General features: G+C 47.3%; 1 protein-coding gene across 1 annotated transcript in view; it reads left to right on the forward strand.

The window, feature by feature from the left end:
• Window positions 1–4,707: 4,707 nt before the first annotated feature.
• drosha (drosha ribonuclease III) overlaps window positions 4,708–16,440 on the forward strand; it is a 64,090-nt gene continuing 52,357 nt past the window's right edge. Inside the window, exons 1-15 of the mRNA XM_062480351.1 lie at window positions 4,708–4,886; window positions 5,155–5,991; window positions 6,154–6,222; window positions 6,593–6,932; window positions 7,203–7,377; window positions 7,836–7,996; window positions 8,288–8,368; window positions 8,477–8,563; window positions 8,815–8,901; window positions 10,160–10,231; window positions 10,584–10,665; window positions 10,789–10,863; window positions 12,130–12,299; window positions 13,961–14,085; window positions 16,372–16,432. Of these exons, the coding sequence (XP_062336335.1) occupies window positions 5,162–5,991; window positions 6,154–6,222; window positions 6,593–6,932; window positions 7,203–7,377; window positions 7,836–7,996; window positions 8,288–8,368; window positions 8,477–8,563; window positions 8,815–8,901; window positions 10,160–10,231; window positions 10,584–10,665; window positions 10,789–10,863; window positions 12,130–12,299; window positions 13,961–14,085; window positions 16,372–16,432 (2,415 nt within the window). The 5' untranslated portion in view covers window positions 4,708–4,886; window positions 5,155–5,161. The remainder of the gene's footprint in view (window positions 4,887–5,154; window positions 5,992–6,153; window positions 6,223–6,592; window positions 6,933–7,202; window positions 7,378–7,835; window positions 7,997–8,287; window positions 8,369–8,476; window positions 8,564–8,814; window positions 8,902–10,159; window positions 10,232–10,583; window positions 10,666–10,788; window positions 10,864–12,129; window positions 12,300–13,960; window positions 14,086–16,371; window positions 16,433–16,440) is intronic.

The following is a 16,440-nucleotide window of genomic DNA, read 5'->3' on the forward strand; positions in this document are numbered from 1 at the left end:
GTACTTAAAGTGTGATGAGGGCTCTGCCTTCGGACACCTTGATGGCTTCCTAAATCCTGCGTGTAGTTCTGGTTTGACACCCCTTTATTAGAAGATGTTTTGAGTTGTGACAGGTGGACCAATGGAAAACAGAAGAAAAACATTGAAAAATATAATAAAGTATGCAGTGATGGGAACCATAGAGAAAATACAAATATAATCCTCCACATCAATTATTTCCTGTATACAGTATTGTGTATCAGCCTTGTATCCTGTATATATTTCTTAATGTGGACAACAAACACCACATTAGACACAGTGATACATCATGTCCTAAGCCAATTTGTTGCACGTTTCCCTCACTGCTCTCATATTCCAAAGTGTATGAGAATGATAGGGATAAATCGTAACTTTTGTGAAATATTTTAATTAAAGTAAATGTTGTCATCATGTCCTGGTATATCCGTCCTTGACTGCCTATCTGGAGATGTGTAAACAAACCTCTTGAATTGAAAAGACATATTCAGATAATAGCGGCTCTCTGCAAATGAACATAAGCCTAATTTTACAGAGAGAGTTGCTGCATTCTCTACATCTCGATATTTAGGAGATAATTAGGCTTAGTAGTTTAACTATAAGGGCACCAACAAAACTTTTAACTATTGTACAGTGCTGTGCAAGTACTGTGTAGCCCAGTGACGTAAATGCAGTTATAAAAATTTTACCATTAAAAGCAATGTTTGTAGCAGTTTCCAAAGTGTTCTATTCATTTCTCTGTTTCATTCAAATATAAAAACTCTAATGGGTAACCTCAGTTTTGTACTGTATAGTCATGGTAATATGCCCTTGGAGTGCACTAGGGCCTTATTATTTGTTATCTTATTTGTTTTACATTTACATTTACATTTATTCATTTAGCAGACGCTTTTATCCAAAGCGACTTCCAAGAGAGAGCTTTACAAAGTGCATAGGTCACTGATCATAACAACGAGATAGCCACAAAACATTGCGAGTAGCCAAAACATGAAGCACACATTGTGAACAACCAAAATAAGTGCCAAAGGGAAGAACCATAAGAGCATGCAGTTAAACAGGTTACAATTAAACAACATGAACTGCTATACGTGCAAGTGTACCTGTGGAAAAAAGCAAGCAACAATAATAAAAAACAATATATCACAGCGAGTACAAAAAATTTAAGTCAGTTACCCCTAATCACAAGAGCAACAAGTCTCTAAGCAAGAGTCATTGTGATCCTTGAGGAAGCTAACATCGGGTCAAGCGAACCATTCCTAAGTACCGTTGTACTCCCGGAACAAGTGCGTCTTGAGCCTTTTCTTGAAGGTGGAGAGACAGTCAGTGTCTCTGATGGAGGTGTAACCACTGTTCTATTTAAATATAGTACTGTCTCTTGGTAGGAGGTGCCTTACACCTGTATCGTATGATAACAAACTGTGCTCATTGTACGTTGTTGATTTGTATCCTCCCTGCCATGTGAATACTGTAGCTATGGAGACCTAACAACACTGCAGGTGGAATTGAAATGGTGGATCACATCTGTTGTTGAGTAAGCCAAACAGCCACACCGAAACATAAAATAAAAAGACAAAAAACAATTCCCCCAAAACATCTGTGTTTCAAAAAAGTGATTCTTCCCATTCTTAAAATACCTTTTCATTCTGTAAGTGTGATGAAAGTAAATGATTAGGAAACTTCAATGACATAACCTTTTGTGAATGAAATCCCAGCTTGAGAGATCTATGGCTCCGATGTGTCAAAATGAGGTCAAACACACACGCATGTACACACATGCACACGCACACAGGGCTGATGACGGTTCCCAAGACCTGGTCTGGATTCCATTGTGGGTAAACTAACTGAAGTACAGACAGAGAACAGTTTGTCCATTTTTCTTTCCAGGCTACTTGATCCTTTCCTATTTATATTTGACATGCAAAATGTCTCAACTAATAAATATCTATTAGTTCAAAGCCACTCTCTTTCAGCAGAGATTTTTGTGTGTGTGTGTGTATAGGTGTGTCTATTCGTGTGACCATTAGTCTTTTCTACTCCGGCTGAGCCCAGCTCAACCATTTCCCACCGGTTCCACCACACAAGTGTGTTTTTCAAGAAGATGGGAACATGTTCATGAAAGAAACACAGCGTCTTTTGTCCAGATCAAGGCAACAACTTTGCTTTCTCTTTCATTTTCAGTATCTACTTTCTTACAGCAACTTTCAAAAATACAGTATGGTTGTGATGGCTGTTATGTTGCAAATAGCAGTGCAAATAGCAGTGCATCAACTCAAATCTCTTAATAAACCACATAACCATGTTCTACTTTTTTACTTGAGACAAAGTAAATGTATTTTGTCTTTATTATTATATTTGTATTACATAATTAAATTAATGTGTATTCATACTATATTATATGCTAACATCAACAAACCCCTTGATACAGTAGATTATTTTAAGTATCAATTATTACATTTTGTATAGCATCAAGTTACATTCATCTTTATCACTAAGAAATACAGGTACAGTATTAACTTTATCTGAGATTCCTTAATTCAGAATTATTTTGATTTGTTTAATCCAGTTTAAGAATTTGCCATGTTTTGTGACATTTTCTATACTTTACATATCAAATATCAAATGAAATCTCATGAATGTCACTAATTCACAAAAGCTATGGGAGCTATGCAATAATGAGGGATATGCAATTGTATTATTATCTCCAGCAGAGAGTATTGAAAAACAAAGACACTTTCAAGATTCCTTATCATATCACTTTTTCAGTAATTTACCAAAACATTCAAGGCCTCATTCTCATCTTTCAATTTCACAAAAGTTGGAGGCCGTTAGGTTGAACAGGGATGACACTGTCATGGAAAATTCTGCTTCATGACCAAGTACATGTAGCCCTGTAGGTGAGTACAAACCCATGACTCACAGTGATTCACTCACTTCTCCAGACATACTTGTAGACATTCTAAATCTATTTGATATTTGAATCTATTTGATTTGAGCATAGGCACGTTTTCAGCCGGGCAATGCTGAACAGTCTACACTGTCCTCTACAGTTCAACTACAGAGAGACAGTCCCCCACAATGCTAAAATAACCTCAGTTGTATAGCATGACTTTGGAACCCCCTAGATAAAGTGCTGAAACAAGTGTTTTCGCTCACCAAAGAGTAGTACTGCCAGAGCCTGATGATGTCTGGATAGGCAGATCATAGACAGGAAGGTGTGCATTTCCAACCGCATGTCCAGACAGAGTAACAGGCTGAGGGAAGACACAGAATACCAATGGACCTTGCCCTGCGGTAGATGAGATAGAATCACACACCAACCATTGACTCCCCCCTCCTCCCTTCTCCACCAACCTCTCACCTCTCCAGACCAGAGACATGTTGTGAATGTACCATTTTTTTACCTTGCACATTTTATGTATCTAATAGTGATGCATTGCACAAACTCTTATGTGAGATGAATGGATGAGAAGTTCAACAATGTTTGCACAGAATTCTATAAAAATAGATTAGAGGCATGAGATAGACCAAAACGACTTGGGGTGCTTGAATCTGTTTGCATCGACACTGACACGTTAATGTATGCAGCTCCGAATAGAAAAACCTATGAAAATAGAAAAAGAATAGAAGACAAAGATTATTGACTGAACTCATTAGTAAACATTTGGAAACTAGCAAGGTTTAAGAACATGGAAAATGCTAAGTGTTTCTTTAGTGTTATCCTGCTCCAGGACATCCCAGCATTTGCTAGTTATCCTTGCCTAACAAGAATAGCCTTCAGACACATAATACTTTGCTTGTATTGGCTTCTGTAAGTGCGTGGGCAAACACCCAAGGTCCAATGCATTGATTGCCCCAGCGCACACCCTGCCTGTTTGCTGCTATGCTCGAGCACTGGGGTGTCCACAGGTTTACATATTGGCAGTAAGCCACGCATTTCCAACAATCAGCATATCTACCCTACAGCAGATGCCCATCAATATGTTGCACATTGGTTTCCGTTATTGATAAAGGCCGGGTTGGGGAGGACATGGAGCAGATAGCTAAATAAATGTGATATTGCAATCAATAATTAGTGATTTAGACAAGACAACTAAGGATTAGAGAGTAAACCTTCTGTTGTAGGCTACTGGTTTATGGGCTTCTGCTGTCCTCTAGTGGGTGATACGTACAGGTGCAGAAAATGACAATTTCCAGTTGCATTCTATTTTTTTATCATCAACTTTTTGTATTTTTTATATCACTCAGGTCTGAATGCCATTCAGAACGCTCCTGGTGGTCAGTCACACAACAATTTTCCAACAAATGTAATGCCAGGTGTAATAGTTAATAGCTCTAACTGTTACACGGTTCTGACTGTAGTTTAAATTCGTTTCTACAAACCGAACCAACCATGTGTCTACCAGGCTACCCTTCTACAGCAATACAGTGGCACGAGACAAATCAATTAACATGTAATAAACTGACCATAGACCATTTTGAATGAATGATTAATAAGTACATTTATTTATAACAAAAATGGATGGACCTTGCAGTTGTAGTGGATTATGGAACTTACTTTCGGAGGGTGGGCAGTTTAGAAAGACGCACCGGCGCTGCCAGCGCACTGGGATACCATTGGCCAACACTGAACTACTACGTAATCCCATTGGTGAATATATGTCCATCTGTTTTAACACACCGACTAGAAACACGAACAAAAAGCGGCAATTACTTGAGCGCACGGGTAATTTAACTGTTTCACAGCATCAATATCGATAGTTTTTTACCTAAAACAGGTAGTGTGGTTCGATTAGTAAGTAGTTTGACTACTATGAGGTTCACGCAATACTGATATTCGACTCGGAACTGGTTAAGGTTAGCCACTCAGTAAGGTAATCAATTTTTTTGCGTATTTAACCTAGCTAGCGATGCTACTTCTCCGTTCATTTATCTTGTCTGTGGCTTGTTAGCTCTGGGTATATTTAACAGATTGCTAAATGTAAGCAATAACTAATTTTAATATGAGCAAACGCCTAAAGACTGCTTCAATTCACTACGATTCATTTTATAAGATAGCAATCTGAGGTGGTTTGAAATGTGACGAGTGTGTCACACACTTATGAACTAAAGCTTTGATTCTGGGTCCTGTTTCTTCTTTAGATAGAGTATGTCCTTCCATCAGGGTAGAGGGGGCCCCAGAGGGCGAAACCCACCTGCTCAGCATGGGTCATCCCAAAACTACCGACCCACCAACCTAAGGCCTCCTCCTCCCCAGCCTCCCTTGCCCCCCTACCACTATGAGCCTCAGACCCCTCCTGGCTCTAGTTACCAAGGGAACAGTGGCTACATGTCCAGCCATGCTGACTACATGACCTACCCCACCCAAGCTCCCACCCAGGCCCCTAGCCCTCTCAACCAGTGCCCCATGCACCCTCCTTTCCCCAATGCCCCTAACCGTCAGGGCTTTCCTGAACCACCCCCAAACTTCCCCCCTCCCCCCCTCCCAATTTCCTCTGCTGGGTCCACTTCAGGTTCCCAGGGATCAGCCCAGAATGCATACCATCCGTACATGGTACCCCCTCCGCCCCTGCCTCACCCACCAATGCCCCCATCCATGCCCCCCCAGCCCATGAGCTACCACCCTCCCTACTCCATGAACTACCCCCACCCTCCCTTCCCACCTCCTAGCTTCAATCCAGGGTACACCCAGGGCTCAAGCTCCTTCAAGCCCGTCCATGGCTTCAGGCACGGTGGCCAGTACAAGGCAGACAAGCCCATGGAAGACCGGAGGTCCCCGGAGAGATGTCCACGCCGTCACGATGATTTTAGGCAGAAGAGCTACGGCTACGGTGACCGTCACAAGATGGAGTTTCCTGCAGAGAGGAGGGACAGCGTCCGGAGCCCTGGAAGGCGTGGCAGACCGGAGAGCGGGCGCTACCGCTCAGACCACCAACATGGCCGGACCCCACCCCGTCACCGCAGTAGAGAGCGCAGCAGGTACAGTGGTATTATTTTAGAATATCTGTCAACATTTGTTGTATCTGTCCAAATGTTATTGTAAAAAAAAAATAAAAAATACAAATAATAATCTGTTTGAATATGTTATTCTTTTAAATACTTGTTCGATATGAAAATATACACGCGTGTGTGTCGTCACAGGGAGAGGCATCGCCACCGAGATAGCCGGAGGTCCCAGTCCCCCGACAGACCCAGAAAGAGACCCAGGAGGTACCTAACCCTCACCTCAACCCTGAACACACCTAGGCCCTGTTTGTGTTCATCTGATGGGACAGGGGGGGGCGCATGCTTTCACCCAGCTAATGTTCGGGTAGATCCTCCCCTCCTCTGAAATGGAGAGGAGCAAGGAAACAATGTCCGACTACTAGATAAGGTGACACTTTATTAAGTTGTGAAATAAGGGAATCGGATGGAGCTCTAGGCATCCTAACTTTCCATGCACCTTGCTTCCCTGCTCAGAAGCTGAGGTGTTGGAATGCACTAAGATTATTTGCTGATCATTTGCAGTGTAAACATGTCTCTGTTCTAAATTGGATTCACTCAACCGAGTCCCCCGCCCCCCCCCCCCCCCCTCCTCCAGTCGATCAGGGAGCCGGGAGAGGAAGCGTGGCCGCTGGGAGGAGGAGCGGGAGAGGAGGCCGGACGACGACAAGGAGAGGAGGTGGGAGGGCCCGGGGACGAGCAGGGAACGCAGCTACACCTCCCTGAGGAGCCGAGAGCCAGAGGAGCCCGCCACTGCCTCCACCGCCGCCGCAGAGAGGGAGAAGGACCGGGAGAAGGACCGGGAGAGGGACAAGGACAGGGACAAGGAGAGGGAGAAAGGAGACGAGGTCAGGGAGGAGGAGGAGCTGCTGAAGCCTGCCTGGGTTCGTTGTACACATGCTGAGAACTACTACTCCAATGACCCCATGGACCAAGTGGTACAGTATTAAGAACTACTAGAACGCCGTTTGATGTTACTTTCATGTACAAAGAACAGTAGCAAAATTTACCGATTTCGAAAATGACTAGCGTGTCTCCTAGAACCGAAATAGTGTTTTGTTACTTTCTCGGATCCTCTCCTTCACAGTGATGGATTTAGTGGATTTTGCTCCTTTTTACAGTGTCCCTCGTGCACGCGTGTGTGTGTGTGTTTGTGTGCGGCTCTATGCGTGTCTGTGCTCATACGCCCCGCTTCCCTTCCTGCCTAGGGCGACTCCACCGTGGTGGGCACCAGCAAGCTGAGAGACCTGTATGAGAGGTTTGAGGAAGAGCTGGGCAGGAGGCAGGCACGTGCCCAGGCTGCCCGCCCACAATGGGAGCCGCCCCAAACTAAGCTGGATGAGGAGCCTGGTACTGTATTGATATCAGATAGTAATACCAAAGGTATTTGACCCCGAACTCCGTTCAGTCAATAGTTTTTTTTCTTTTCTTTTTGAGATGACTATGTGTTGGGCAGTGGGTACAAAAGAAGGGTATAAAAAAAAATCTATATTATGTAAAAACATTTTTGAGCTACAAAGGAATGAGAAGTAGGGCAGTTAACCTATACGTTGAGACATTTTGAAAAGGAGCTTTCTCATCACAGTTCTATCACAGCACAGTTTATTTGAGCTCACATAGTTGCCATGAGATGCTATGAAAGGTGTTGATGATCTACACTAACATGAAACTACGTGAACAAACGGCGTCATGTACGATGGGTTTAAGGCTACTCTGTGACCCTTTAGACCAGCGTTGACTCAGGAAAGGCCTGACGCCTCTCTGAGCCGTGGTTCTCAGCCCCGCTCCGAGGACGAGCATGGGGGCTGACGGGGTTCCGCTTGTGGTTCTCCTGTTCCCAGGCGTCAGCTCCAGTGAGTCGGACGGCGAGTCGGACGGCGGCGGCAGCACGTGCTCCAGCAGCTCCGACTCGGACGTGTTCGACGTGATCGCTGAGATCAAGAGGAAGAAGGCCCACCCCGACCGCCTGCACGACGAGCTGTGGTACAACGACCCCGGACAGGTCAGCAGTCCCTCTCTCTCTCTCTCTCTCTCTCTCTCTCTCTCTCTCTGTCTCTCTGTCTCTCTCTCTGTCTCTCTCTCTCTCTCTCTCTGTCTCCTTCCCCTCCTCTTCCATCTACTTCTTCATGGTGTTCCCTTTGTCTTGTTTTTCACCTTGGGTGGGGGAGTATCTTTTTTTTGGTCACTGTCTCAAGTAAATATGACGTGTGTAGTGTGCATGCTGCATTATTCTCTGCACAGGTGGTGCGTTAATCTACAGTAGTGGTTGATACGTGTGTGTGTGTGTGTACAGATGAACGATGGGCCGCTGTGCAAGTGCAGTGCCAAGGCCAGGCGCACGGGGATCCGCCACAGCATCTACCCAGGAGAAGAGGTCTTGACCCCCCCCCCTCCCCCCCTGCTTCCACCTCGGTCAACAGCACACGCACGCTGAGCGGAACATCTCGGCTCACCCTCTTGTTTCTGCTTCCTCCCCCTCCAGTCAGTGAAGAACTGCCGTGGCATGAACAACAACTCAGGGAGGCTGTTCCACTACAGGATCACCGTGTCTCCCCCCACTAACTTCCTGGTGAGGTGCTCTCTCTCTCTCGCTCTCTCTCTCGCTCTCTCTCTCTCTCTCTCTCTCTCTCTCTCTCTCTCTCTCTCTCTCTCTCTCTCTCTCTCTCTCGCTCTCTCTCTCGCTCTCTCTCTCGCTCTCTCTCTCTCGCTCTCTCTCTCGCTCTCTCTCTCTCTAGCTCTCTCATTTGCATCTTTTGGTCTCCATTGCTCCCTTGAATCATTGTTGCGGCGATGTAACATAGTGTGTGCGTTTTTACACAGACGGACAGGCCCACCGTGATCGAGTATGACGACCACGAGTACCTGTTCGAAGGCTTCTCCCTGTTCTCGCACACCCCGCTCACCAACGTAAGCCCCGCCTCCCTCCCTCCGTCCTGCCCTTCCAGCTCACCACCTCTGATGTCCCCTTCCTTGTCCTCTCTGGAGTGTCTGCTTCAACGCCTCTGTTGTCCTTCCTTCCCTCCCCCCCTCCCTCCCTCCCCGACGCCCATCACACAGACTTCACTGCACCAGCGGAGTGCTACGCGTGCACACACACACACACACACATCAAGGCTAGTTCATAAAGATATCCTACTGAATGAATAATTCACCCCCCCCCCCCAGTGTTTGTCTGAAACTAATGCCCAAGCGCGCGCGCACACACACACAGACTTCAAATGAAGCTTTTAATGTTGACCGTCTCCTTTGTTTGTCTTTTTGGGCATCACAGACTAGTTATTTCTGCTCTGACCTTGCTTCTCCTCTGCTTGACTTCTGAGGCGCTATCTGTTGATGTAGGGGTTAAAAGGCCTGCTGTGTATGTAGAGACATAGACCCCCCCCCCCCTTCCACACACACACTAAGGAATAGTGTAGGAGCAGAAGGATGGGAAATCAATGAGGGGCAAAGCCTGACTAAGCGAGTTAAAGAGGGGGATGAGGGATCATTCTTAGTGTGAGGAACACAAATACATTTCCTTCTTTCTCCTGAGTTTGCATGTAGAAGTGATCTCTGTACGCCAGGGCTCCCTCTTCCCCCCCCCGCTCCTGTGGGTTTCAGAATAATCAACACTTGCACCTATTTCCTCAGCATCTGCTTTGATTTGGAGCGAATTCAGACGGGATTAGTCCAGATTACGGCAGGATAATGTAAACGACCTCTGTCTGAAACCCGCTGCATACGGCCGGTGTGGGGCCCGGGGATTAGGGTGCTCCTGAGCAAGGCGATATTAGCCCCCTCTTGTTAGCCCGACGGGCAGGGCCAGCTTTCACACTGGCCCCCAGGTTAATCTCCTAAAATGGACTCCCGCACTCCGACAACAAAGACCATGTAACTAAGAGATTAAACACCGAAGAGCTGTCTTATCTATTTATAGCGATTTAAAAGTCACTTAATGTTCGAAAGCCCTGGGTAAAGTGTGTGTGTGTGCGGGCGTCCATGTGTCTGTTCATTATCGTTAGCGGTGTGTGCGCGTGTTTGCCTAGGTGTGTGTGTTTTGGAGATGAGGCTTTAATGAGTTTTGCCCGCAAAGACGTCCCCCCTGCCTGACGCCAGCTCGTAACCACGGGGATTCTCTCCTGGCTTCTCTTCTCTCCCTCCTCCTCCTCTCCTCCAAACCTCACAGATTCCATTATGCCGGGTGATCCGTTTCAACATAGATTACACCATCCACTTCATAGAGGAGATGTCACCAGAGGTCAGTAAAGCCCCTCCTTTATCTCTCCTGCCCCCTTTCTCTTTTATTTAATTTCCTTTCTCTCTTTCAGTTGAGTCTTTTCAGTCTTTAGTCTCCTCTTCCCTTCGCCTCTCTTTGTTTTTGCGCCTAAATCTCCGAAAGGTGGTCTCTGAAATTTCCGGAGAAGATCTGTCTTTCAAGTTCTTTTTATTCTGCATTGGACTTCTTAGAAACCACTATGCCGATAAGAGCTGCTTTTTTTCAAGTCGGAGAACCGGATTTGGTTTAAAGCATCCAGTCTTTGTTGGTTTGTTGTGTGTGTGTGTGTGTGTGTTACTCTGTAGCAGTATTGACCCTGTGTTCTTCATGACAGAACTACTGTGTTCAAGGCCTGGAGCTTTTTGCCAACTACCTGTTTCAGGACGTCCTGGAGCTCTATGACTGGAACCTGACAGGTGAACACACACGCACTCAAAAATAGATTTTCCCTTCATCGCTCCTAGTTTAGCACCTTTTCAGAGTAAATAAATAAAGAATAAAACATAATTTATTTTGTGAAATATTGTTTTATTGACCAGATCCTACCTTTGACAATGAGTCTCCTGGATGTCAGAAGTTCCACTTCATGCCGCGCTTCGTCCGTTTCCTCCCTGGTGAGAGCCCTTCATGTTGACTTTACAGCTACACCACCCACTCTCCCTCTACACTGCCCTCTTTACAGCTACACCACCCACTCTCCCTCTACACTGCCCTCTTTACAGCTACACCACCCACTGTCCCTCTACACTGCCTTCTTTACAGCTACACCACCCACTCTCCCTCTACACTGCCCTCTTTACAGCTACACCACCCACTCTCCCTCTACACTGCCCTCTTTACAGCTACACCACCCACTCTCCCTCTACACTGCCCTCTTTACAGCTACACCACCCACTCTCCCTCTACACTGCCCTCTTTACAGCTACACCACCCACTCTCCCTCTACACTGCCCTCTTTACAGCTACACCACCCACTCTCCCTCTACACTGCCCTCTTTACAGCTACACCACCCACTCTCCCTCTACACTGCCCTCTTTACAGCTACACCACCCACTCTCCCTCTACACTGCCCTCTTTACAGCTACACCACCCACTCTCCCTCTACACTGCCCTCTTTACAGCTACACCACCCACTCTCCCTCTACACTGCCCTCTTTACAGCTACACCACCCACTCTCCCTCTACACTGCCCTCTTTACAGCCCGATTTACAGCTAAACATCCCTCTTGTGGCGACTTGCAGTACTGCATGTTATTCATGCGGCACATCATTCAGCCGAGTGCCAAACCTAACCTCATGCTATCTTTTCACCCTTAATGTTCAGTTTGAATGTTTTCACATACGTTGTGTTGGTATTGATGTTCAAACGTTTTTCTTTCTTTCTTGGGTGTATCTCGAGGTCTTGAAACTGCTGCCTTAGTATGGGGAATTCTTTGTAGCATCACTTGATGGTGCTGGTGCACTGTGCCTATCAAAGCTCACCATCTCTACAGTGGTGTGTGTGTGTGTGTGTGTGTGTGTGCGCTCGCCATCTCCACTTGAAACGGAATACAAAAGGGAATGGTATAATGGAGGAATACGATGGTTTCCAAATGACTCTGCGTTATTGTGGATTCATCTGTTGTTTCCGATATGCACATCTGATTCTGGGCTTCCTGGAAACACAGTTTGGTGTGTGCATGTGCCCACATGTACTGTTCTCCAAATGCCTTGCAGGGAGTTAGAGGCTAATAGAATTCTCAATGGGTTTATGTGTTTGTCCATGTGAACACTTGTAAAGGGAGGTCAATCAATTGTTTCATGAGTGCCTATTAACCCCAGTCCGTGTGTCCTCCTCTGTGTGTGTGTGTGTGTGTGTGTGTGTGTGTGTGTGTGTCAGACGGCGGTAAGGAGGTGCTCTCCATGCACCAGGTCCTGCTGTATCTTCTGCGAAGCAGCAAGGCCCTGGTGCCCGAGGAGGAGATCGCCAACATGCTGCAGTGGGAGGAGTTGGAGTGGCAGAAGTATGCAGAGGAGTGCAAGGGCATGATCGTCAGCAGCCCTGGCATGGTGAGAGCCACTCCTGTGCCGCACAGGACTCCACTGCAGTCTGACATGGTAGGAGAGGGCTCTAGACTGCATCGTTCTGTACTGCAGGTCGGGACTGACAGTCTGACATGGTAGGAGAGGGCTCTAGACTGCATCGTTCTGTACTGCAGGTCGGGACTGACAGTCTGACATGGTAGGAGAGGGCTCTAGACTGCATCGTTCTGTACTGCAGGTCGGGACTGACAGTCTGACATGGTAGGAGAGGGCTCTAGACTGCATCGTTCTGTACTGCAGGTCGGGACTGACAGACTGACATGGTAGGAGAGGGCTCTAGACTGCATCGTTCTGTACTGCAGGTCGGGACTGACAGTCTGACATGGTAGGAGAGGGCTCTAGACTGCATCGTTCTGTACTGCAGGTCGGGACTGACAGACTGACATGGTAGGAGAGGGCTCTAGACTGCATCGTTCTGTACTGCAGGTCGGGACTGACAGACTGACATGGTAGGAGAGGGCTCTAGACTGCATCGTTCTGTACTGCAGGTCGGGACTGACAGACTGACATGGTAGGAGAGGGCTCTAGACTGCATCGTTCTGTACTGCAGGTCGGGACTGACAGACTGACATGGTAGGAGAGGGCTCTAGACTGCATCGTTCTGTACTGCAGGTCGGGACTGACAGTCTGACATGGTAGGAGAGGGCTCTAGACTGCATCGTTCTGTACTGCAGGTCGGGACTGACAGTCTGACATGGTAGGAGAGGGCTCTAGACTGCATCGTTCTGTACTGCAGGTCGGGACTGACATGGTAGGGTATAGCAAATCATCTAGCAGCCGTCTATCTACAGGCTGGTATAAGATAACATGGCATGATCCTTGTCTCTTCTTGCTCAGGGCATAGTAGACCCTGGAACAGAAGTCTCCTTCCTTGTCTCTTCCTGGGGTCGGCCACCAATCTCAACACAACTGGATAGGGGGGGCTGCAGCCGATCATTTCATTACAGATCAGTCATTTACCAGACTTCATTACATTTCCATCGGGATCAAGAAAGTGGATAGAATGTAATAGATCTAGGAGAGAGTCAAGGACACATTTTCCCAGTATCCAAACGTGTACTGGCACTGTCATGGTAGTCGAGCCTTTTCATGGGAAAGGCCAAAAAACAAAATGTCAGCAGCAACTCTCAGATTTGACTCGACTTGCTACCTTCTAGGCTTGGTGTTCCTCAGAACTCGGGGCACCATAGCTCAGGGCAAGGTTATCCCGACACACACAGTGCGGCATATTAGAAACTATAGTTTGAAATTGAAGTTGGCTCGACATTTCAACGTCTCCCAAGGTCGGGATAATGTCAAGGTGAATCCTGGCTTCAGTGCCATCTGTTGAGGATATCCAACCATATGCCTCAGGTCCACACATTCACAACGCCGCAAAACATTTTGACAACGCTATTATCCCGAAGTGAATCGAGGAACCCCGCTCCTCCATCACCTCTGGCGTGATGAAAGGTGTTCCTGGAAGCGACGGATATGTAGGTTTTGACATCATCGAAGGCCAACTTGGTTAACCGTCCACTGTGCAGAAGTCTTTTGGATTTTCATATTTAAGTTGCTATACAATACTATAATAAAATATTTTTTGTAATGTCATTGGCCTTTCCTAAGGTTGTGTTTTGGTTTTCCAGAAGCCAAGCTCTGTACGCATCGACCAGCTGGACAGAGAGCAGTTCAACCATGACGTCATCACCTTTCCTATCATAGTCCACTTCGGAATCCGGCCTGCCCAGCTGAGCTATGCAGGAGACCCCCAGTAAGGAATACAGACTCACTCACACACCTTCACAAGTTCTCTCGCTCTTTGACACTTACTCTCTCTCTATTGGACGTTCATGCACGCGTGAGAGACTGAGAGAGATGCAGAGAAAGAGGGGGAGAGAGAGAGAGAGAGGCAGAGTGGCATATGTCGTTGAGAGGATGAGAGTGGCGTGACATTTTCACATGCACCATCACGGGTCCCCGGTTCCACCGGGTTCTTCCACCATGGGAGAGCGTGTGTGTGTGTGTGTGCGCACATGCGTCTCCTGAATAATAATGCCACACACACGCCAGGGCCAGGAGAGGGAATACTGTACATGTGCATAATTACCAATGGCAGTATATTAAAGCCCCCTCCACCTTCCCCAAGTACCGTCTCAACGGTGCTCACAGAGAGTGACAACCAATCACAAGTGAGTTTGGAACGCGGGCCTCCAGTCAGAGGGCAGTGTTTACCAGCATCTCCCTAGAAACGCCGGCATCTTCCAATTAGAGGATCAGGAAGATTATGATGATGATGAGGAGGAAGAGGCTGAGATTGAAACGAGGAAGATTTCCCTTATGGGCCATCCTCACAATTGTTAGTGACGTATTATTAGGTATTTTTATTTTGTTTACGAGCTCGCTCTCACACACACACACACACACACACACACACACACACACAGAGACACACAGCAACCAAAGACTGTTCTCCTGTTGCCGTGCTGGTCCCCCCCTCCCCACACGCCGACCCTCTGCTGTGCTGAACCTCTGCACCCTAGACGGGGACAAATTAATGGACGGACAGGGACCTCATTAAGGCGGTGTATGCACGAGAGCGCCGTAACATTCCGCTGATTGTAATGACGCTGGCACGGGGATGGAGGGGGGGGGGGGGGCACGGCAACAGGAGAACAGTGGGGGGGCTGCAATGCCACAGAGGCAGAGACCATGGACACAGGGAAGAAAAAGAGGAAGAGTGATGGAAGAAATGAGAGGTAGAGAGGTAGGTAGAGGCAGGACTGAGGGGGCAGAGGTAGAGGGGTAGGTAGAGGCAGGACTGAGGGGGCAGAGGTAGAGAAGTAGGTAGAGGCAGGACTGAGGGGGCAGAGGTAGAGAAGTAGGTAGAGGCAGGACTGAGGGGGCAGAGGTACCCTCAGAGAGAAAGAAAAAGAACGCGCGTGCAAGAGAGAGGGAGCGAGAGATAGACAGCGATGGGTCTGTGGAAAGGTCAGTTTGGTGGATATTTCCCCTTTCTTTTTTTCTCTCCGTCACCTGTTCCTCAGCCTCCTCCTCTTCCTAAATCAGCATACAGAGCTGAGCTGATGAATTATCTCTCTCACTCACACTCACACTCACATTCACACTCACACTCAGAAGGTACAGCCCTCCACCCAGACACCCACCCCAGGCTCAGTCTCTAATGAAGTGCCCCCACCAATAAAGCCGCCTTAATTCCTGTACAGTTTAAACTGCTGCCACTGTATCTCTCTCTCTCTCTCTCTCTCTCTCTCTCTCTCTCTCTCTCTCTCTCTCTCTCTCTCTCTCTCTCTCTCTCTCTCTCTCTCTCTCTCTCTCTCTCTCTCTCTCTCTCTCTCTCTCTCTCTCTCTCTCTCTCTCATCTCTCTCTCTCTCCTCTCTCTCTCTCTCTCTCTCTCTCTCTCTCTCTCTCTCTCTCTCTCTCTCTCTCTCTCTCTCTATTTCTCTTCCCTCCTGACACCACTCATATTGAAATAACTCCTCCAATGAGGAACAGATTGGCTGAACGTGAGCACACGGATAAGGAAAGCACACGCGCACGCACACACGGGCCAGACTCTCAGTCGCATTTATCTGGACAATGAAGGCCCCTGTCACCTTGACGCTGCCATGTCGTCCGCCCCCCCCCCCCCCCCCCACACCCACCAAAAGAAGACAAAATGCTTATTAGTCAAAGAGACAAATACAAATGTGTGTGTTATCTGCCCAGCCGGCTCTGTCGACGCCATCAAGGCGCAGTAACTTAACGCCCTTAGAAGGAAACGAGAGGACTCAACTCGTGACCCCGAAGAGGCCTCGTCCATGAAGTCTTTTAATCTTCACGTTTCAGTAGCATCAGGGGAGCAGGCCAGGGATGGGAGAGGGGTGAGGAGAGAAGAGGAGGCTTTATATATATTTCCCTGCCAATAAAGCTAATGGGATAAGCACCTTGGGCTACGGTTAAATGATGTTGTTTAATAGGCCCAGCCAACTGATGAAATATTGATGTGCTGTTGTGGAAAAATTCCCCTCGTTGTAACAAAAATGTTTTGCGCTCTAGGTACCAGAAGCTGTGGAAGAGTTACGTCAAACTGCGCCACCTGCTAGCCAACAGCCCCAAGGTCAAACA

Source organism: Osmerus eperlanus, chromosome 15, assembly GCF_963692335.1.
Source record: "Osmerus eperlanus chromosome 15, fOsmEpe2.1, whole genome shotgun sequence".
Classification (NCBI taxonomy): Eukaryota; Metazoa; Chordata; class Actinopteri; order Osmeriformes; family Osmeridae; genus Osmerus; species Osmerus eperlanus.